Source organism: Hypomesus transpacificus, chromosome 13 (genome assembly GCF_021917145.1).
Source record: "Hypomesus transpacificus isolate Combined female chromosome 13, fHypTra1, whole genome shotgun sequence".
In the NCBI taxonomy this organism is placed as follows: Eukaryota; Metazoa; Chordata; class Actinopteri; order Osmeriformes; family Osmeridae; genus Hypomesus; species Hypomesus transpacificus.
In genome coordinates, this window is record NC_061072.1 from 10,704,778 (window position 1) to 10,724,361 (window position 19,584).

At 42.9% G+C, this 19,584-nt stretch overlaps 2 protein-coding genes across 3 annotated transcripts; one reads left to right on the forward strand and one right to left on the reverse strand.

Annotated features, from left to right (window-relative positions):
* The first annotated feature begins 190 nt into the window (after positions 1–190).
* On the forward strand, positions 191–8,255 carry pde6c (phosphodiesterase 6C, cGMP-specific, cone, alpha prime). The gene is made up of 23 exons (XM_047032213.1): positions 191–822; positions 1,427–1,579; positions 1,684–1,773; positions 2,000–2,140; positions 2,232–2,306; positions 2,437–2,504; positions 2,579–2,645; positions 2,746–2,793; positions 2,877–3,026; positions 3,150–3,293; positions 3,470–3,535; positions 3,643–3,789; positions 3,982–4,089; positions 4,278–4,387; positions 4,493–4,580; positions 4,721–4,821; positions 5,052–5,156; positions 5,310–5,373; positions 5,473–5,547; positions 5,803–5,886; positions 6,164–6,314; positions 6,594–6,684; positions 7,387–8,255. The coding sequence occupies exons 1-22, from the start codon at positions 355–357 to the stop codon at positions 6,638–6,640; spliced, it is 2,550 nt and encodes an 849-aa protein (XP_046888169.1). The 5' UTR covers positions 191–354; the 3' UTR covers positions 6,641–6,684; positions 7,387–8,255.
* Positions 8,256–9,310: 1,055 nt separating this feature from the next.
* On the reverse strand, positions 9,311–18,896 carry fra10ac1 (FRA10A associated CGG repeat 1). 2 transcript variants are annotated; one of them, XM_047032319.1, is made up of 14 exons: positions 18,663–18,896; positions 17,967–18,046; positions 17,746–17,838; positions 17,592–17,637; positions 17,335–17,411; positions 17,148–17,231; positions 16,950–17,034; positions 15,221–15,266; positions 11,698–11,811; positions 11,255–11,297; positions 10,896–11,038; positions 10,500–10,547; positions 9,794–9,878; positions 9,311–9,505 (listed from the first exon to the last, which is right to left on the reverse strand). In XM_047032319.1, exons 1-14 carry the CDS (start codon positions 18,678–18,680, stop codon positions 9,463–9,465), a joined length of 1,005 nt encoding a protein of 334 aa, XP_046888275.1. In that variant the 5' UTR covers positions 18,681–18,896; the 3' UTR covers positions 9,311–9,462. The 2 variants fall into 2 exon arrangements, with proteins under 2 accessions (XP_046888275.1, XP_046888274.1); XM_047032318.1 differs by having other exon boundaries at positions 9,314–9,505; positions 9,794–9,881; positions 18,663–18,895.
* Between the last annotated feature and the right edge of the window lie 688 nt (positions 18,897–19,584).

A 19,584-nucleotide genomic window follows, 5' to 3' on the forward strand; every position in this document is an offset into this window, starting at 1 on the left:
CCTCTAGATACCAACCTGCCTTTCCTCCCTCAAATGGGATTGTCCAATATAAAATGATCAGTCTCGGGATTTGCAGGTTAAGGAAGCTTAGGGGGTTTAATGTCGTGACGTCACATTAATTAGCGGACACTTTGATCCTTTCAGCTTCTAAGCCACTACATTCTGCCAGCTTGTCTGAGTGTGAAGGAGGTTTTCGTGATTTGCTCAGGGACCTCAGCGGAGGATGCACGTCTGCGCCGCGAACGGAGGCCATTAGAAACCCAGCAACACCTGTCGAGGGCTGCTTTCCTTCTACCTTCCTTCGGGTGATGCTTCAATAAGAGTCAAAGAGAGGGAAAGGTAAAACAGTTTAAAATGGCAGACAAGGATAGCGTGGAGAAGTACTTGGAGAATAATCCGCAATTTGCAAAAGAGTACTTTGACAAGAAGATGCGCCCCGAAGCCCTTGCGGCCGCATTCGCAGAGAAGCTTGAGATCAAAGATCCGGCTTCGTTCAAAGATGTCTCCCAAATTCAGGAGGCCGCTATCATCTTTGACTTGATCACTGAGATGCAAACTGTCGCCGTTATGGAAAAGGCCATGCACAAGGTCCTGCAGAGAGTTTGCATGCTGGTAAATGGTGACAGGTGCAGCTATTTTATATGCAGATCAAGAAATGGAATACCAGAGCTTACGACACTGCTTTTTGACGTGACCCCAACGTCCAAATATGAATCAAATTTGGTCAGCCCTACGACTGAGATAGTGTTCCCCACCGACATTGGTATAGTAGGGTTTACGGCACACTCCAAAAAGCCAGCTGTCGTTGCCGACGTGACACAGGTAAGTGCCAGTGTGTGCTTAAAAGAGTGCTTTGAAATGACTGGCGGGTCGTTCTGACCCTTGAAAAACGTCTTACTTTGAATTAATTATATTGACTTCAGTTAATAAATAATTGTCAATTATTCATTAATATATATTTTGTGCTATTTATTTTACCCGTTGTATAATTATTGATATTTTAAGTGTCCATGAATTGACCAATTTAATAGGATCAGTTATTATATGGACCTAAAATATTTAGTATTCAGCGTATCTGTTAATGTTTTGGGATAATACATAATTCAGTTTTTATACAATAACAAAATATTCAGTTAACAAACCTGTTTGCTGTGACTTTTACTTCAGAGTGAGTTTTTAAATGGAAATGGAAAACAGACATCATGATTTCAGTAGACTATAAGGCCCATCAGGTTTCATTTATGTTGCAGGATCGAGTTTTTATTTTAAGTAGATGTATAAATACTAGAACAAAGGAATTTCAAATGAATACATGTAATGTTCTATAATCAAAGGCACAGAGCCCTTTGTTATTAAATTGTCTTGTCTGTGATTGAAGTCATTGATCATTCCTGTAAGATCTTTTTCTCCATATGCTTCTACCCAGAACAAACGTTTCAGTGACTTTGTGGACAAGCAGACAGGCTACAAGACCAAGAACATGCTCACATATCCCATCTTGGCTGATAAGGAATGCCTTGGTGTTATAATGGTACTCAACAAAATCGGAGCCAATGAGTTCAGCAAGCAGGATGAAGAGGTAAGGTTATTCTCCAGAGAAAATAAAGAGAAAATGGGAAGAATAATCCTCCCAGTTGTTGTATCGCCAAATGACGACACCTCTTAATCTGATTTTGTTCTTAGCTCTTCAACAAGTACATGACCTTTGCAACAGTCATAGCCCTGCAGCATCACACCATGTACATGTTCAACGTGGAGTCTAGAAGGAGTCAGGTAAACAAATCACCATCAAGCATTAACACTGTGTGTGGGCCTGAGAGAGAGAGAGAGAGAGACAGAGACAGAGACAGAGAGAGAGAGAGAGAGAGAGAGAGAGAGAGAGAGAGAGAGAGAGAGAGAGTATGGAGTGTTTGGTGAAATTCAGTCAGACATAAACAAACCATTACCTTTGTGAAGGGGTGCACACTCTTCTCCATTGTTGTCCTGTGGTTGTCACCAGGTGCTTCTGTGGTCAGCCAGCAAGGTATTTGAAGAGTTGACAGACATTGAGAGACAGTTCCACAAAGCCCTCTATACTGTGAGAATCTACCTCAATTGTGAACGCTACTCCGTTGGCCTGCTGGACATGACCAAAGAAAAGGTCCGTTCCCAGAGACGCACTTGCAAATTGCAAACATTATTACAATGATCAATGACCAGTTCCTAATAGCTGTTTGTTCAATATCATGTAGGAGTTCTACGATGAATGGCCTGTAAAACTGGGAGATGTGGAGCCATACAAGGGGCCAAAGACCCCAGACGGAAGGGTAAGATCTGATCCTAGCCTAGTACTGCTTTCCTCTCATTCACATCGGTAGTATTTCCATGATGAGAAGGAAGAGAATGAAAAACCAAAAGGTGACGATGAATGTTTATACTTTCGTTCTCCCCAAACAGGAAGTGATCTTCTACAAGATCATCGACTATCTCCTGGAGGGAGAGAAGGAGGAAATCCAAGTCATACCGTGAGTTTCATGCCTTGTGGGACACTGGTCAGCAGGGGTGTCTCGTTGACCTATTTCTCTCTCTTTCTTTACAGGGGACCTCCAGTTGACCACTGGGCTCTTGTCAGTGGGCTGCCGACCTATGTGTCGGAGAATGGCTTTGTAAGTTGATAGTGCAATACGTATGTCATTGCCACAGGATAAAAGCACTTGTATTCGATGAGTTCATGTCGACTCATATCTGTTTTCCCCCTTCATGCAGATCTGCAACATGATGAACGTTGCTGCTGATGACTACTTTACATTCCAGGTAAGCTTGACCACAGGTTTTTTATTGAACTCCAGATCAGACTTTGACATGTCTCTAATTCCATCTTGATGTTTGTCTTCAAGAAAGAAGCTGTTGACGATAGAGGGTTCGTCTTAAAGAACGTCTTGTCGCTTCCCATTGTCAACAAAAAAGAAGAAATAGTTGGCATTGCCACCTTCTTCAACAGAAAGGATGGCAAACCTTTTGACGAGCACGACGAACAGATCACTGAGGTAAATTTGTCTCTCTCTTTCTGTTTTTATTATTATTATTTTCTTTTGTGGCCTGTATATGGACGTTCAGATATTTAGCAAATGTACTGTATGTGTGTAATATTTTGGAGTCCTTTGTTCCAGGCCCTCACCCAGTTCCTGGGCTGGTCGGTGCTGAACTGTGACACATATGATAGGTTGAACAAAATGGAGAATAGAAAGGATATTGCCCAGGAGATGTTATTGTGCCAGACTAGGTGCACCAATACTGAGATGCAAACCATCCTGGTGAGAATAAAAACTTTAATCTACTTCCTAACTCAAAATATTAAAACCATTTTCCAACTGTGATTTCATACCATGAACTAGGAGAGAGGTGTTGAATTGATCATGTTAAATATGTCTTTGCTTGGCATCAACCGTGTCCTCAAGGTGCCCCTAAACATTTTTCTGTTCTTAATCAGAACACTAAGGAGAAGTTTGACCAGGACCCTGAAGACTGTGACCAAAAGGAGATGTACAAACTATTGGTAGGTTTGTCTATACACTGATGGCTTGTTTGCTTGTCTGTCTGTGCATCCATCCATCCATCCATTCTGACCCATTACCTTTTGATTGTTTTCTGTTGTGCTTGTAGAGAACCAACTGTCCTCTGGCCAAAGATGTGGATCTGTTAGAGTTTCACTTCAGTGACTTCCCTGTGACAGAGCACAACCTCATTAAATGTGGAATCCGTTGCTTCTTTGAACTCAACGTTGTGGAAAAGTTCAAAGTGCCTGCAGAGGTCAGTAGACCTGCTGTTTTTTAAGCAAGTACCAACTGCATTATGTTGATCAATGTAATGTGCTGCATTCTCTCCTAGTAAGTCTCAAACTTTATTGGTTGAGCCACATCCTTTTGGTGCGATGACCATGTTTGGTTGGTTCACATCAGATTGTTTATCCCTTTCCCTCTACCTTCTGTCTGGTCCAATCAGACTCTGACACGATGGATGTACACAGTCAGAAAGGGTTACCGTGACATCACTTACCACAATTGGAGACATGGTTTCAATGTGGGCCAGACTATGTTCTGTCTGCTACAGGTAAGTTTGGTCTGGCTGCCAGGGTCGCCCTGTCTCTAGCCTATCTACTTTAGTTGTGGTCTATCCTTCTCTAGTCCCGGACAGTTAACAAAGGCACAGCCGACCCATTAGCATCAAGTTACAGCTGAGGTCAACTACTAATGTAGAAAGCTCACCTTGAACCCATCTCTCTTGTTGTCGCCCTTCAGACAGGGAAACTGAGGAGGTACTACTCCGACCTGGATGCCTTCGCCATGGTGGCCGCTGCATTCTGCCACGATATTGACCACAGAGGGACCAACAATCTCTACCAGACTAAGCAAGTTCTCCTCGTTTATCATAGCATTCACAGAGCATTGTACACACACTGATGTTGATGTTGACCCCTTGACCCCTGACCCTCTCCTGTCCATCTGACCTCCAGGAGTGGTTCTCCCCTGGCTCGTCTCCACGGCTCCTCCATCATGGAGAGGCATCATCTGGAGTACAGTAAGACTCTCATGGCTGAGGAGGTACGGATAGAACAGAAGACACAACACTACCTGGATTCTCAGTGGTTGTTGATGTTCAGACAACATCTCTCTGTCCTCTCTCCCTTCCTCCTCCTCCTTTCCCTACCCTCCACCCCTCCCCCACCTCTACCCCCCACCAGAGCCTGAACATCTTCTGCAACCTCCAAAAGCGCCAGTTTGAGACCGTCCAGCACTTATTTGACGTCTGCATCATTGCCACAGATCTGGCCTTGTACTTTAAGTGGGTTCAACATCCAACATCTCTGCTCATGTCTGGTCTCTTGGTTTTTTATGGTTCCTCATGGGCTACTACCTCCCAAGAAAAGTCTGTTCTTATGGACAGTTCACTATACATCAAGAACCAGAGACCACATTCATTACACACCATCGTTGTCTGAGTTTTCTGTGTGTCTCATATACATGTTCATCTCATATACATAACTGAACTTCATGTATGTGTCACTTCTTCAGAAAGAGAACAATGTTCCAGAAGATTGTTGATGCCACTGAGCCAATGGTTGAAGCGGATGCGATTTCCCACATTTCCAACAATGCCATCAGAAAGGAAATTGTCATGTATGTTCTATGTCCTGTTCGTAATGATGACCCAGCCTATCATTTATGTAATGAAACTGAAAACAATCATTATGTTTACTGTTTCACCCTTATATGAACAAATATTAACTTTCCCTTTCTCCCTCTACTTCTCTTTCTCGAACTCTCCTGCAGGGCCATGATGATGACAGGCTGTGACTTGTCTGCTATCACCAAGCCCTGGGAGGTTCAGAGTAAGGTGGGCGGCCTCACACTTACTACAGTCCTTCAATCTTAAGCCATTCTTTTGATGGACCGTTCTGCACACTAAAGCTATGCCCTGTCTGCTTGTCTCCAGGTTGCTCTGATGGTAGCTGCAGAGTTCTGGGAGCAGGGAGACCTGGAGAGAACCGTTCTGGACCAGCAGCCCATTGTGAGTCCCTCGATCTGTTCGCCTCATAGGAAGCAGATTATATTGTATATTGTGTACAGCATTGAGTATGGATGTTTATACGGACATGTTGTAAATAGGTTTTATTAACATTTTCTTTGCATTATGAGAGATGTGTTCTAATGTGATATGCTACACGTGTTTGCAGTGTAAGAATTTGGTCATTCAGATCCCAGTGTACAGGTTTTTGATGTGAAAACCATGTTGACTCCTAGGATCTGTTTCTTCTCTTCTCAGCCCATGATGGACAGGAACTGCTCAGCTGAGTTACCCAAGATGCAGTGCGGTTTCATTGACTTTGTCTGCTCATTTGTGTACAAGGTTTGTATAGAAGAATGTCTTTTAGCATCTTTCCTGATCAAAAGGGACAACGGATTCCTCAAAGAATCAATCATTCATTCAATCATCATCAATCATTTCGAGTGACAGACATGGATTCTTAGAATACAGTAAATGCAAGAGTGCACATGATTCCTCAACAGCAGGAATGTTAGCCCCAGGAGCTGTGTGTGTGTGTATGTGCGCTCCAGGGTGAAGGATGGTTCAGGACTAGCATCTACATGCTATAAACCGGGGCCCCTGTTTCTTTCTGTGACAGGAATTTTCCAGGTTCCATAAAGAGATCACTCCCATGTTTGATGGCCTAAACAACAACAGGGTGCACTGGAAGGAGCTGGCCGATATCCACGCAGCCAAGCTTGCCAAGATTGAGGAGGAGAAAAAGAAACTGGAAGACGCAGACAAAAAACGTAACTAGGACATGGGCTAGACATGTGTATTCCAGGACGTAGAAGGGTATTGGTAGCAAATATGATAAGTATTAGTTAATAGAGATTGCCTTTAGACTCACATCTCAGCAGTTAGACAGCGGTGTAGTTGGGAAGTAAGTTATGAGAGCATTGCAGTTTTAATAGTTATACTGTGACAGTACTATCAGTAATCCTGTTTTAATGAGGTGACTATCTCAGAGGGGATTAAAACATGAAAATGTTCTCACCTCTTTTCCCTTCCTGTGTGTTTGTGTACAGCCGAAGTAGCAGAAGGAGCAAAGTCCAAAACATGCGTCATCTCCTAAGGTCCCCGCCTATCGGGCCTCCCACGCCACCTAGGAAACCACTGGTAAATCATCCTCTCCTGAGTGAGAGCAGAAATCATGTCTGATATGTCTGAATACTACAGAATGTCTCAGTAATATTACAACATCAAAAACAAAGATATTACAGAGTGGAAATCTGTAGAGATAGAAACTGTACAATCCTCAGGTTCTTCGTACCCAAGACTACCCAAATTTGAGACAAGCAGCCCCACCAACCTGGGCTGATGATGATAGTCTTGATCCTCGAAAATATAAGCGCTTATGAGCCTTGTAAGGGTACGCTAATGTTAATATGCAAAGAAGTTATATTTTTTGATTGTCAGATATTTTCTACTTTGTGTTTTAAGAGCAGAGTTAAGCCTCACTATCTTCTAGTGTGAACAATCTCAGTATTGATTGACTTGAATTTGCATTCAAGCAACAGGTAATGCATGTGTGTATTGTAAACTTTGGAAACAATACTGTAAACTGCGCTTTTGATCTATGAACTGAGAATATTATTGCTACTTGGAATATACATAATATCACATTTATACCTACTTGATCCGTAGCAAGGATTTTAATTAAATAATCGTTCAAAGGTGATGACATACATCTTACAAGTTCCAAAGGAATATAGTTTTATCACCTCGTAACTAAATAATACATAAACATTTAAAATGATGAAATGTCCTTGATTGACGTGTAAACTATATGTAAACCTTTTTTTCTCTCACGCTTGCTAGGAGGTGTCAAGCCACCCAGTCAATCTTTGGTATCTTTAGAACCTGACTAAGCAGATCTGATGAGATTTGAGTTTGAATTCCAGCCAGATTCAAAGGTTCACACAGCTATACATTTTAAATACCCTGCTTACCAAAGATCAAGCGGAGACTACTTAAGTCCTCTCCTCCTATCTTCTGTGGAATGGGCCTTGTGTGTGTGCTGTATGGGAGAATACGAACTAACATCCTGTAGATGCAGAATGGGCCAAGTTCTATTACAGGTGTACCAGACAATACTTTGCTCATGCCCAAAGGGTCATGATAGACACATTGCGCATAGGGTTCATTATTTATGAATGAGTAGTGTCTTAAAAGTCTACAATATTTCTGTACAATTCCCTTTAACCAACAATGTCCTTTAGCCAATTAGACCCCTCTCTCTGTGTATGTGTCTGTCTATCTGTCTTGAGACACAATTAGAACCGTGACATCTAACTAATCAGGAACTAGAAAGGTTGACTATCTTAAGAAACCTGTCTTCTCTTCTAATCAATGGAAAATCATTCAAGAGCTCTAATCCAATCAGAGTGGATTTGACAGACTTCACTGAAACTCTGTTCCTGGAGTTACTGGGCAGACATCTTGGATGATGGCCCTGCCAATCAGGGACATGACAAACTGTGGGATAAGACAAAGCATGATGGGTCTCATCCCAGGTTTCACGATTGCATGGAATCTAAAGGATGTACTGTATATCTGCTAATTCTATTGAGTTGTCATTGAGAGATTAGAAATGTAACATTTGATGTCCTATGAAATGAGCTATACTGTATGTATGTGTCATAAGCAGTACTCTGTATACAAATAAAAGCATTAAATAAAGTTAAATGGATCAGGGTCTCATGTTTGTGAGACCATACCAATGCTTTTGTCCCGTCCCTAACTACGCAAAGTCTAATACAAATATCAATAAACCCCAATCTTAGAAGCATTTAGACCTGTTACTGCAGCATGTTGCTGTAGGTCCCACGGCACATGCACACAGACACAGACGGGTGAACTTGAGGCTCCTTGGAGGCTGAGATGAAGACAGTCCTTGCCTTGACTCCTGTGGCGTGCAGTGGGATTACTCTATAAAGCTGGATCATCTCCCTGGACAAGCCGATCAGCCGATCACCCGGAGCTGACCAAGGCCACAATACACTCTCCGCTTCTGATTATTGTGCTGTAGTTGAGGGTGTGTTTCCTTCTGATTATTGTGCTGTAGGTGAGGGTGTGTTTCCTTCTGTTTATTGTGCTGTTGGTGAGGGTGTGTTTCTGTGTGTACATCCTTCCTGTCCTCCATCTTCTCATGCACTCTCCACATGTCAGCTAACTTAGTCTGAAGAGTGGCTTTACAACCAGTGAAACCACATTGTTTAATGAGAGCGTCAAGATTATGCTCATATGTAAAATTGTACATCTGACAAAGACAGCGAGACATTGAGTGTTCAGTGACTGGAGAGGGGGATTCAGTAGGGATCAATAATCATCACTCAAACAAAGGGTAGATATGGATGAGCTCGATCCAAAAACAGATACCTGTTCAATTAGTTACACTGCCGGCTACTACCGACCACACCGACAGGCACTGAGATACCCCATACACTGTACCACTCTTTAGAAGGAGTCTTTAAGGGAGGAAGGAGAAAAAGGTGAGAAAGTAATTAGAAGTGATTAAACGCTAATGTCGCTAATCTGGGGCCAATCGACACGCACCATCCTGGCTGTAGCAGAACAGTGACCTTGGATTGATCAGAATGCTCCAGTCAGGCTGCAGGGAGGATCTGGAGGAATTGAAAGGTACTGGGCCACCTCCACGTCTCTGTCTCTGTCCATCTGCAGATGCTGTCTCAATTATTCCCCCCCCCCCTTCTAAGATTCACCTTTCATTAGGAGTCTCCTAGGTCCAAATGTGCAGCTCATCAGAGATGAGTTATATTGTCATACTTGATTATAGTGTTTTAAAGTCAGAGGGTTTGACAGAGACAAGAATTTTATTCTGTCACAAAACTCAAAAAATATACAATATACAAATCACAGACTGAGCCAGTGGACTTAAAGGAACATGTCCTCGAAATATTCATCAAACTCCTCCTCCCTAAAAAGACAGGAAAAACAAAATGACTGAGTGAGTTTCAAGTCAGAAGCTTCCACACAATATCACAAGTTGGGTCCAGAGACAAACAGGCTATGCTTAGCTTAACCTTGACATATTATATACATTTATTTGTGAACAGTCCCCTTTGTGTTCTCTCAACAGGCTTAAGGGAATAACGGCCATCTTGCTTTTACTATCCAGTTCAAATCTATTAGAAGTTTCTAAAGATGCTTCTGTCTGGAGATTGAGGGTCTGATCTATTGTTCCATCCACAGTGAAGCTCTTTACCTTGATTTCTCCTCCACAGCAGGGGCGGGACCGCTCCAGTGCTCCGCCTCCGACGGGCCCTCTGCCTCATTCCCGCCCTCAACATCTGCTATGAGAGGTTAAGAAAGGTGTCAGTCACCAACATGAAGAAATGTGTGGGCTAATGTGAAGCCCTCTGTGACATGCTTGCATGTAAAACGGGCTATACAAATACATTTTGATTTGAAATGATCATGTACCATTTCCTACTCTACTCCATTTCTGCCATTGTTTAGTATCTGGAGGGGAATTGGCAGTTGGACTGAAAAACATACATCTAATGATAGAGAAGTTTATATATGTGTGTGGATATGTGCTCATGTGTTAAAAAAAACAGCAACAATTAACCATCAGCTCTAGAAACACAGCAAAAACATTGAGTGCTGTCTGGCTGACAGCTCTAACACATTCTCATACCAGAGACTCCTAGGAGTCTGGCTTGTGTGTTTTTAGGGGTTCTTAACGGACAGTTAACACTGAGGCCTGTGGTCGTGTGTGTGAGACAGCTATATTTCAGTGAGGCCAGTGAATTCTCCACTGCCCTGGGGGAGTAGGATAATAAACCTCTTAGGTGGTGGTGGTGGTGGTGGTGTGTGTGTGTGTGTGTGTGTGTGTGTGTGTGTGTGTGTGTGTGTGTGTGTGTGTGTGTGTGTGTGTGTGTGTCAGCGTGTGTGAGTATGAAAGGCACCTTTGTCAGAGTGTTGGGAGTCCTCAGAGTCATTGGAGAAGGAATGTTCTGTAAGGAAGAACAGTGGAGAGTAGTTCAACTCCACCACCATTGACAGCACAGACTAGTAATGATCAAAGTTCAACAACTAACTCATATTCTAACGTTGCTAAGCAATCAGAGACTCCTAATAATTTGTTAGCCTTTGTAGTATTCTTAGAAAAAGCATGTTTTCCCAATATACTGTAGCGATTTACAGTAGGTTCAGGGACATTCTCCCAGAGGCAAGTAGGGCGAAGTGCCTTGCCCAAGGACACAACGTCTTTTTTTGCATCGAACCGGCAACCTTCTGAGTAAAAGCCCAAATCCCTAACCGCTCAGCCATCTGACTCCCTTCATGGGACTAAGAGATCTTACCTTTATGCTTCCTCTTACGTTTGTCTTTGCGTCTGTTTTTCTTGGAGCGAGATGACGATCTCTTTGATCTCTTCGACTGGGATTCCCCTGCCTCCTCCAAAGACGACCTATCCACCTTCTTCTTGGCTTTCACCTCCTTCCTCCTGAAAGTGATGTCAAAAATTACCTTTGAGCCAACCATGTTTGCCAGGATTGTGGGACAAACATACAGCTACCGCAGCTAAATGGGAGAACTATTCCAACCCGCAGACCACCTCTGACAGTTACCAATCAACGAATCAGAGATATACGGGTTTGGTTATCAATAATCTGAAGAACCAACTTTTTGGGGGGGTTTATGTAAAGAAGGGTAAACATACTTGTGATGGTAGTTGAGTTTAAAGGTGCATTCTGGACACAGTCCTACAAAGACAGAAGAGACAGTAGAGCACCTTCATCACCATCGTCATCATCACTTTTCTCATGAGGAATCAGTCAAACGGGTTCTCTGTTGTTCAGAGGTTAAGGCAAGGCCACTGTATTTTGAGTAATGCCTGTCCAACTGCTGAGACAACCTTTTGAATTTACCCAGACTAAAGGAAAGTTGACCAGAGTAACTAGGGGAGCTAGGTGGAATGTCCAGGGTAAATCCAGTTTAGTAGATCCTCTCCAGGGTTTTCTAATGGGATTGGCTCCAGCATGATACTGGTGATCCTGTATGGATCATTACTACTGACTAGAGGATTGGTTAAACAGCTGGGTGAACACACTGCCATAGTGGTACCGTAGCTGACCCAGTTTAACCAACACACACAAAGCTTACTTAGTTTGACGAGTGCATTCCTCTTGTCTCCTTGCTCCACGTAGGCAAAATTCACCTCCCAGCTTTTCAGCCCCTCCTGCTTCTCACAACGCTTGTTCCCACACATAAATTGACCTGTAAAAAAACCCCACAGGCATTATTTATATTTATTAACATATATTTATGTGACATTCATAACATTCATGGTCCAGATGGGTCCAGTCAGCATCAATCCACTGAACCATGTTCTCTCTCTTCCCTCCATCTCTCTCCCTCCTTCCTCCACCATGCCACTCCACCATGAGGTCACAGCCGGTAGTCTGACTTGGTTGTCTTGTCCACCTGACTAATCTCTATCTGTCTTCCTTTCCCTCCACCTATTTTCTATCTCTCCTCCTCCTCTGCCAGTCCTTCCTTCAGCCCTCCTATCACCAGCTTGGCAGCTAAGTTGACCTTCCCACCCTCGAGCTAATCACTCTGGAGTTCCATGCTCTCCCCGCCCCTCCTTCTGCTTGGCCACCCGTCCTCCAGCCCTCTGCAGCCAGGTGCTGCTTCTATTCCTGGCTGCAGCGCGTCGCACAGGCCAAGAGGGGTCGGGTTCGTGTCAATGGGAATTGAGAAACAGAAGAGGGGGGGGGGAGTGGGGGGTTCTCCAGAGAGCAGCAGGCCCAGGGAGGGTAATGCGTCATGGGTTGTTCTTTCTTCATCCCCGGCCTGTTAGACATGGAGCTACCTCCTCATCTGACCTCCAGCTCAAGGCCTGGGAGATGTTGATTTGCCTGACGGGAGATTTGTCACGTGCCACCAGGTCAGATGAACCTGAGGTGGCCGGGCCTACCCTGCCTCCCACCTGTCAGTCAGTCTGATGGTTGTGACGTCCTGGGCTACGTCAGCAGGGTTTTCCTCCTGGATTAGCATTAGGATGCGCTCACGTCATCCCCCACACATACAGAGGAATATGTGAGGACTACGAGGGGTACGCCATGAGGGATTCACACACAAATCCAATACTGGTAATATGTAATCTCTTCACAAGAGCAGACCAGCCCACACGTTGTGACAGGACAAAAACAGAGCTGCAGCGGAGGGTTGTGGAGTGGGGACAGCTTTATGACTTGTCTCAGGGGATCGCACCATTCCCAGTGTACGAGGTCAAGCGCAGCATCCGGTCATATGCGAAAGAGGACGTTTCTGCTTTTGATCCCAGTGAGTCGTCAATATTTACATTTAGTCATTTAGCAGACACTCTTATCCAGAGCAACTTACAGTAAGTACAGGGACATTCCCCCGAGGCAAGTAGAGTGAAGTGCCTTGCCCAAGGACACAACGTCATTTGGCTCAGCCGGGAATCGAACTGGCGACCCTCAGACTACCAGCCGATTCCCTCACTACTCAGCCACCTGACTCAATATGCCACTGTCTATTGAAATGATATGTCAAATGAGAGCATTTCATGTTTCACAATGGATATTTGGCCCTCAGCCTCATGGATCCTATGCAGGGACAGAGGGAGAAAAAAAGGCTAGAGCTGGGTCAAAAGGAACTTGGGCTAGACTCCAGGGTCACAGTGTTTCTCTATTAGAAACGTTGTTATCCTGTCCTGATAGTCCCTCAGGTCCTTGTCTTCCCTAGTTTCAACACAATGATGGACAGGCTTTAGCACACAGTGACGAGCACTTATCTCTCTGGGACTTTGAACGAAGCACATCCAACTCAGTCATATCAAACAGACTGTGTCTGAAACACACAACTGATAACAAACATCTTTACCCAACATTCCTTAAGCATTCTGGGAAGGTTGTGTCTGAGGGAACCTGAGAGTAAACTAACTAGTGGTCTCTGTGACTAATGTAGCAGCAGTAATATCATATTTAATGCCAGTCAACATTTCATTTCAGACGAGAGATCGAGCTAATCAAATCTAGCACACCTATGGATAAGGCTGTGCTGTGGTAAGACACTTGTGTAAGCAAGGCTGGGGAGACTCAGGGTGATATACGGTGCGGCCTGAGTCTGTAATAGGGCAGAAGAAAACCATCCACACAGCCAGGGCAGATACAGTTACAAGGCAGCGGCAGGATAGAGACTGCATGTCCTGAGACACCCACATGCCGAACAGACTACAGTAACCCAACCTTTGTCCAGAAAACTGACATCTATATTTTTCCTTATTGGGTCAGCAACAGTAATGATCTAACTTGGGTAAATATGCCCCATGGTACATCGTCTCCCTGTAACCACCAGATCAATACCTAGGGGTCAGGACTCAACCCCACCCTGCCGTGATGCAATACCTCCTGCTTGTGGCCTGGTGCAGCACCAGCTTATGGGTCTGGGCTTGATGAATAAGATAATTACACAGATCAGAGTACTAGATCAGAATAAAAATCACCTTTGTCCACCAAGTAAGCCTATTCTTTCATATTGCAGGTATTATCTCTGGTGGAGTATAGCAGTTAGCTGTGTAGTATATAAGCTTTAGGGAGTCAGGTGGCTGAACGGTGAGGGAATCGGGCTAGTAATCTGAAGGTTGCCAGTTCGGTTCCTGGCCGAGCCAAATGACGTTGTGTCCTTGGGCAAAGCACTTCACCCTACTTGCCTCGGGGAGAATGTCCCTGTACTTACTTTTAAGAGCGTCTGCTAAATTACTAAATGTAAATGTAGTGTATGAGACTCAATTGTAGACAAATTATTATTTAAGTTAACATAGAAAATGTATGATTATTAAGTGGCATCACAATGCTCTTCATTGATCTGACCGTCAATTCTTAATCCTGGGAAACTATCTCTGGGGCATGAGCCAAACTAACAGAGAGGTAAAGATTACAGAGGCTTAATCTGGAACACCATATTGGCTAATTAAGCTTTCCCAGGAGGCAGACTTGAAGAGGAAACAGATCAGAGCATTGCTCTTTATGCAGGACACAAAGTGTGTCAACGCTCACTCTCTCGCTTGGGACTAAGACTTCCCATTAAAGGCTATCTTTATCCCACACCACACATATATATTATGGGGAGTGCTGTTTGTCTCCTAATGGATGATTAACACTCTCTGCAAGGGGGGGGGGGGGGGGGGGGTGTTACTGTGCTTTTGCACAACCAGAGGAAAAAGGAAAGTGCTGAGAATGAGTTAATCCACTAGCTCCAATGCAGTATAGGAATTATTTTTTTGTGGAGTAAATGATCACTGCCAATTACATTTCTCTGATAAGTGACAGTGGCTTTGTGACCACACCTGAGTCAATTAACTTGCTAATAATATCAAATACCTGGGTGGGCTTGATTTGTCTGAAATGAATATGTCACCAACTGGAAAGTGACAACTTGACAACTGTGAAACTTTTCAAATCAACCTCAATTACTTGCAAGTTAACTGATCTTCATAATTGACACATGTATTTCTGGAGGATAAGAAGTTGTAGGAGAGTTTGGCTGAATCTCCACTGCCACCTAGTGGAGATAGTACAAACTGTTTAAAAAGCAAAATGCTTCATGGAACACAACTATTTATGCCACAGCTATAAACATCATACAACTACTTTACCTTTGCCAGAGACCACTTCATTTTCAACACGCCATCGGAACCCAAACTGAAATGAAAAAGGAAAAATGTTCTGATTAGTTTCAATATACCAGTAAAATAGGTAACAATTAAATTTAAAGGGGCAATTGACTGGGTTTTTGGGGTATTTCACACTGTTCCTTAAGGTCTCCGAATAGGGTGTGTAACATTGGTTGGGTTGAAAATGGCCCGGGTGCTGTTCTATGCCCTCTGACAGATCCTCTGAAATGTTCCCGGGAAAAAACACTAGCTTTTATCCTTTTATGGTATGCTCATTAATATTTAGATAAGATGCGCGCTGATTGGTTGGTTATCAACGAGTGAAGCTGGGAGCAAAAACGCAACACGGCCAACAGCAGCACTCGCTGAAACACCGAAGTTGGAGACTTGAAATAAAAACGGCAAATAAATCTATTGTGTCTACACAACACTGTTTTCAACAGATTGACTATATATCATTTGAAATGATAACATTACTTGTTTCCACTTCTGTTGTTGAAGCAAACTGCAGCTTAGCAACCAAACCATATCGTGATTCTACTCGGCTTCAGTTAGCTAGCTCTAGATATCTTGCTGAAAAATAACATGACAAAGATCTGGACAAACATGCATCGTGAATTGTAGATTTTCATTACACAGGTTATTTATTTGAATGAAACACAGTCAGGAACATGAATCAACGTTAGCCCCATTGCCAATAAACTAAGCTAAATTATCACACATTCTATGCTCTTGCGTTAACTAGCAAGCTAAACTTGTTTACATGCCTACAGTCTATGTGTTACTAGTAACAGTTACTAGCAATGCTAACGTATTCTGTATCTAAAACCTGCCTTTCTCCAGTTCTTTCAAATAGATTATCTAGACAGGCGTTAGCAATAAGCCAGACTGCAGTTCGTTTTCTGGCTATTTTTTTTGGAAGCTTCCCTTCTAATGCCGACTACAGCTAGTCTAGCTAGAGTCATTTGATGTGTGTAGAAACGTTCTACCTGGTATGCTATATACAGGAAACGTTAGCATTGCTAATAACTGTTAGCACAACATCATACTGTCCTTATAGCTTGCGGTTGCAATGAGCATACGGTTGGAACAGCACCTCTTTCCAGGTTCAGCTTCCTAGCATATCCTGCTTGAAATTGTCCAAGGTTGTCAAAACTGTCTTGGGTGAAATGTTCAGAGCAAATGAATGATTGAGTGTCGAACTTCGCCGGGATCTTCTCATAGACAACAGCAGCCATGCCTGTTGAATGTTTGGCTCCTTGGGAAGACTGTGAGTGTTAGCTTTCCCTATACAGCCTGGAACACAGCATTTACGACCGTGGTCCATTTTCAATATTCTTGTTATAATTCAAAACGTTTTTCTTTGTAATTCCTTATAAGTAGCCTACACAGAGCAGCGCGCAGCTAAACTAGTATCGGAGATAGACGCTACCTCGGGCTGGTCTGGATGTAAATTCTGGGGCGTGACAAAGATACAGACCAGAGCCAATAAGAGGGCGATCACCGGTCCTACGTAGGACCGGTGGCTTTGTTGAAAAGCTAGCGTTTTACAGCCAAATTTTTTCTTTTTGAGATTTGAATAGGAAAGAGGTGTCAATGGAATTTAATATTTACGGTATGTTCAGTTTACCCTCCGAACTGTCGTTTTTCAACAATGACAAGGTAAAATCGGTTTTGAAGTCAATTGCCCCTTTAATGTAAAATGACCTACTTTGTTTTCCTTGTATCTGCTAAGGTCAGCAATGCAGTATTCTTTAAAAAGTTTGTCATAGTACTTCTTGGCCAGCTTCTTCTCCCTGACAAAGAAACAATTAAAAGCACCTGAAACATTCAGGTCAACAGACATGTGAACTACCATTATAAATATACATATTTAGTGGACATTCCGTGTCCTGTTCTGAAGACATACCATGTCATATCCTCCTCGTCATCGTCTCTCCACAGGAAGCGGTGGTTTTCACGCACCACATCCATATCCGTTTTATCATTGGCCCTAGTGTGAGCAATGGAGAGGAATACAAATACACACACCAATATAACAACAAACCACTTTTATTCTGAAACAACGACACAAGAAGTGAAGGGATGCCACTCACGTGGACCGCTTGAGATCCTCCATCCTCCCCCCATAGTACAATATGTAGTCACCAACAAACTTTCTATGCCTCTCAAACTGGTGAAAGCTGTGTTAAGGAATATGGATGCCTGTTAACCTTATTTGACCTTAAGGTCTCTGGAGAGGTTACCAATAATTAGCCTATGATACCCAATAGTAAACCCTAACCACACATGAGTTACCAAACCAACTCCAGTACATTCCCTAACTAACAACGGAGACCTGTGAGAAGGATACAGCGTTCATTGATATTAAGTGGTGTCGCCTGTTTCTGGCTTCTTCCCTGTGAGAGAAAAAACAAAAACAACCAATCAGATGAGCATAATGAAAGTCATCCCCATTGCCATTGGGTTACCATGTTTGACAGTGTTGGTAAAATAGGCCTCCTAACCTATCCCATTCATCAGACGCCACAGTCCTGTGTGCCACCTTGGTGTGTTTGCCTTTCTGGAAAGGCTTCTGTAGCAGCTCATCTTCACGCTTCCTGACATTCAACAATGGTAAAGACATGACATGTAATAAATACATACATAAATAAATACACAAAAGCATTTAACCTAAGAGCAAAGTAGGTCTTGGTGTAGCATAAGCGCATGTGCACACACAACTCACCTTTTGACCCCTCGCTGAGAGGTCTCTCCCTGGCTGTCCTCATCACTGAATTCTGAGTCATAGCCCCCACCTCCATGCACCTGCAGGTGGAAAACTCTGTTAATACTGCTATCCATTGGGAACATCATTACATGTGTCAACAACATCAATGTTCGAAGACCAGGCTTCAACTGTGCCTTTTCGGTGTTTTGTGTTTGGAGTGGCATTGGGCTTCTTCTTTAATCATCATCTGAATATGGCTGGCTGGCTAACGTCCTTATCACCTGATGTCTAAAAAGAAGAAGGGCAAACTAGCTGTTCCCATATTGCCATCTAAACACGTTTATGATTGTAGTCAGCTTTATGAAAGGTCTCATCAGCGGAATAGGGAAACGCAATACTGCAAAGCTGTGCAGTATCAGTGTTGTCCTCAAACTTGAAGGACACTCCACATAACATTACCGATTATAACAGATTATAGCTCCATGTGATAATGCAGTATTGCTCAAGACAGTATGTTAATTCAGTCTGCCATACCTGTATAAAAATCAATTATAAGATTAGTAGCACTACTATTGTGCAAAGACATCGAGCATTTGCTGTCGGCTAGCATACCCCTTCCTGCTTTGACAAAGAAACCCATTGTACAAGCAAACTAGTTAGCAAATAATGCTATCAACTGTGTCTAATCTATAACATGAAATCAATTGTGACTACCTTTACGAGATTGTCCATATTGTGCACAAAATATCTGCTAGCCAGATTGGCAAGCTAGAGAAGCTATTCTGTTTACAACACGCGGAATGATGACGACGTTAAAAAGTGGTGGACGAATGAGAGTGAGATATTCTCTAAATTTCTCATTTGCAGTCTATTCTCAGGTTCGGCAAAAATGTTGTACTACAAAAATATATATAAGTAGGCTATAAAGAGAAGTATTCCAAGAATATATCCAAAGTTTGAAGATACAATTAAGATTATAGTCGCATATGGATGACGTAGCCATTGACATGACAAATAGTAGATCACGTAATTTTTTATTTGACTGAAATGATTTTCCATTAATATAAGTTGTTTTTGCGCCTACATGCCCGTTAAAGAGCTGTAGGCTATGGTACACTATAATATAGGATATATAGGCATATGCCTGTGTTCCATTTATGATCCAATAGGCTATGATTGAAGAGGTGTATTAAGGGATGTGTTTAATTATAGGCAACTATAGAGAGGCAGCTATACCAATTATTCAACTATGAAGTCATACACTGAATTTTTGTAGGACTTATATGGCAATGCGGAAAAAAAGCACAACCATGGATTGCCCATAATTTGTCATAACCATAATCTACTGGAATGCAAAGATTCCAATCTGTAAACAATAGTTCCCTTATTCTTTTGAATACTGTATCTGAACTCTTCAGGAAATCAGGGTGGGCAGGGGTGAAACTGTTCCATGGTCTTGAACAGGACTCCACTGTTGCTCAGCTTTGAAGGCTTTACTCCCCATTGAACTCAACAAAGACACAGCATTTGACTCAATGTGCTTTCAGAGAGAGAGAGCAGAGCAACATAGGAAAACGACTATTTTTGGTGAAGCATATGACAACTGATCAATAACATCCCCAGAACAAATCAGAAA